Source organism: Galeopterus variegatus, unplaced genomic scaffold (assembly GCF_000696425.1).
Source record: "Galeopterus variegatus unplaced genomic scaffold, G_variegatus-3.0.2 Scaffold27735, whole genome shotgun sequence".
NCBI lineage: Eukaryota > Metazoa > Chordata > Mammalia > Dermoptera > Cynocephalidae > Galeopterus > Galeopterus variegatus.
The window spans coordinates 2,325-3,735 of record NW_007753846.1 but is presented as its reverse complement, the minus strand read 5'-3'; the positions used below and the strand labels follow the sequence as shown (position 1 = coordinate 3,735).

At 48.1% G+C, this 1,411-nt stretch overlaps 1 protein-coding gene across 1 annotated transcript in view; it reads left to right on the top strand.

Moving 5' to 3' along the window:
- The window catches only part of LOC103583757 (low affinity immunoglobulin gamma Fc region receptor II-a-like), a 3,442-nt gene extending 2,448 nt beyond the window's left edge, over positions 1 to 994 (top strand). The window contains exons 3-4 of the mRNA XM_008564990.1: positions 432 to 689; positions 918 to 994. Of these exons, the coding sequence (XP_008563212.1) occupies positions 432 to 689; positions 918 to 994 (335 nt within the window). The remainder of the gene's footprint in view (positions 1 to 431; positions 690 to 917) is intronic.
- The last annotated feature ends 417 nt before the right edge of the window (positions 995 to 1,411 follow it).

The following is a 1,411-nucleotide window of genomic DNA, read 5'->3' as shown; positions in this document are numbered from 1 at the left end:
TGAGATGGGTCCTGGGGAAAGAAGGAGCCAAAATCATCCCCCTCTGCCCACACACAAAACTAACTTTGTTCTCATCTTTTCCTGCTCCACATTGATCTACTCTTTTCTCTTTTACAGCTTCTGATAGGCGAGCTGGTGAGTTAGCTCTTTGCTTTTCTGTATTAATGTGTTACTTCCTCATAATGTGATGCTGTATTTACTATGTAGGGATATATCTGTTTCACCAAGAATCAGGCTTGGGTTCAGCATGGACACTTCCCCCATTACACTGGGGCCTGGGATTTAATTCTTGGTTAGATTCCTGCTGGTCCATCAAAGACCCAGAGGATAGGCTGCTGCAAAGACACAGATCTTTAACTGAGTCTACAGTAGGAGTTTCTAGTCCCTCCAAGATTATTTATTCACATATCCTTCTGCTCTCTGCCCCTCAGCTGCTCTCCCAAAGGCTGTGGTGAAACTCGAGCCCCCATGGACCCATGTGCTCCAGGAGGACTACGTGACTCTGAGGTGCCAGGGGGCCCACACCCCTGGGAACAACTCCGCCCAGTGGTTCCACAATGGGAGCTCCATCCCCACCCAGGTCCAGGCCAGCTACAGATTTAAGGCCAAGAGAGATGACAGCGGGAAGTACAGGTGCCAGACAGGCCAGACCAGCCTCAGCGACCCTGTGTATCTGGGCGTACTTTCCGGTCAGTGGAGGAAGGGCCCGGGGAGGGTCTGGGAGGACCAGGACAGATGCAATCTGCTTTCGCTACAGAGGTTTGCAGGAAATGGGGGTGGCCTGTTTACCTGGAAGTGTTGCTGTGGGTTGCCCAATCATGTCTGTTTTCATCTACCTCCTTGGCTTAATATGTGTGGTGGGGGTGGAAATTCCTAAGAAATTCCTCAGCATATATCAAAGGTTGATTTTGCCTCAGTCCTGATTGAAGAAGAAGGTTACAAGGCCACAAACAGGCAGCTGAGTACGAAAGAAGCAGAAGGTACTACTTCATAAAACCACCTTACTCTGATGGCAGTGTGGTAAACCACGGAGGCTGGAGACAAATAGACCCACAAAGGCCATAAGGTGGGAGCTGTCTGACAAGTGTGAGGAGGTCATTCTGCCTGGAGTTCAGGAGGCCAGAGGGTGGAATCCAGTCTGGAAGATGAGGCCAGAGGTGAGGGGGAGGGGAAAGGCTAGATCCTGTGGAGGCTAGTAGCCTGTTGCAATGACTTTGACTTTTATTTCTAAATGAGGTGAGAATTCACCAGATGGTTTTAATTAAAGGAGTAATGTGATTTGATTTAGGTTTATAGAAATATCTGACAGTGTGCAGTTTAATAGATTCTGTAGAGAAAATGCCCCTGGATACTATTTCTACCCCCCTCCAAATGTCTGAAAATATGAGCACACTTATCTTGCAGTTTATTT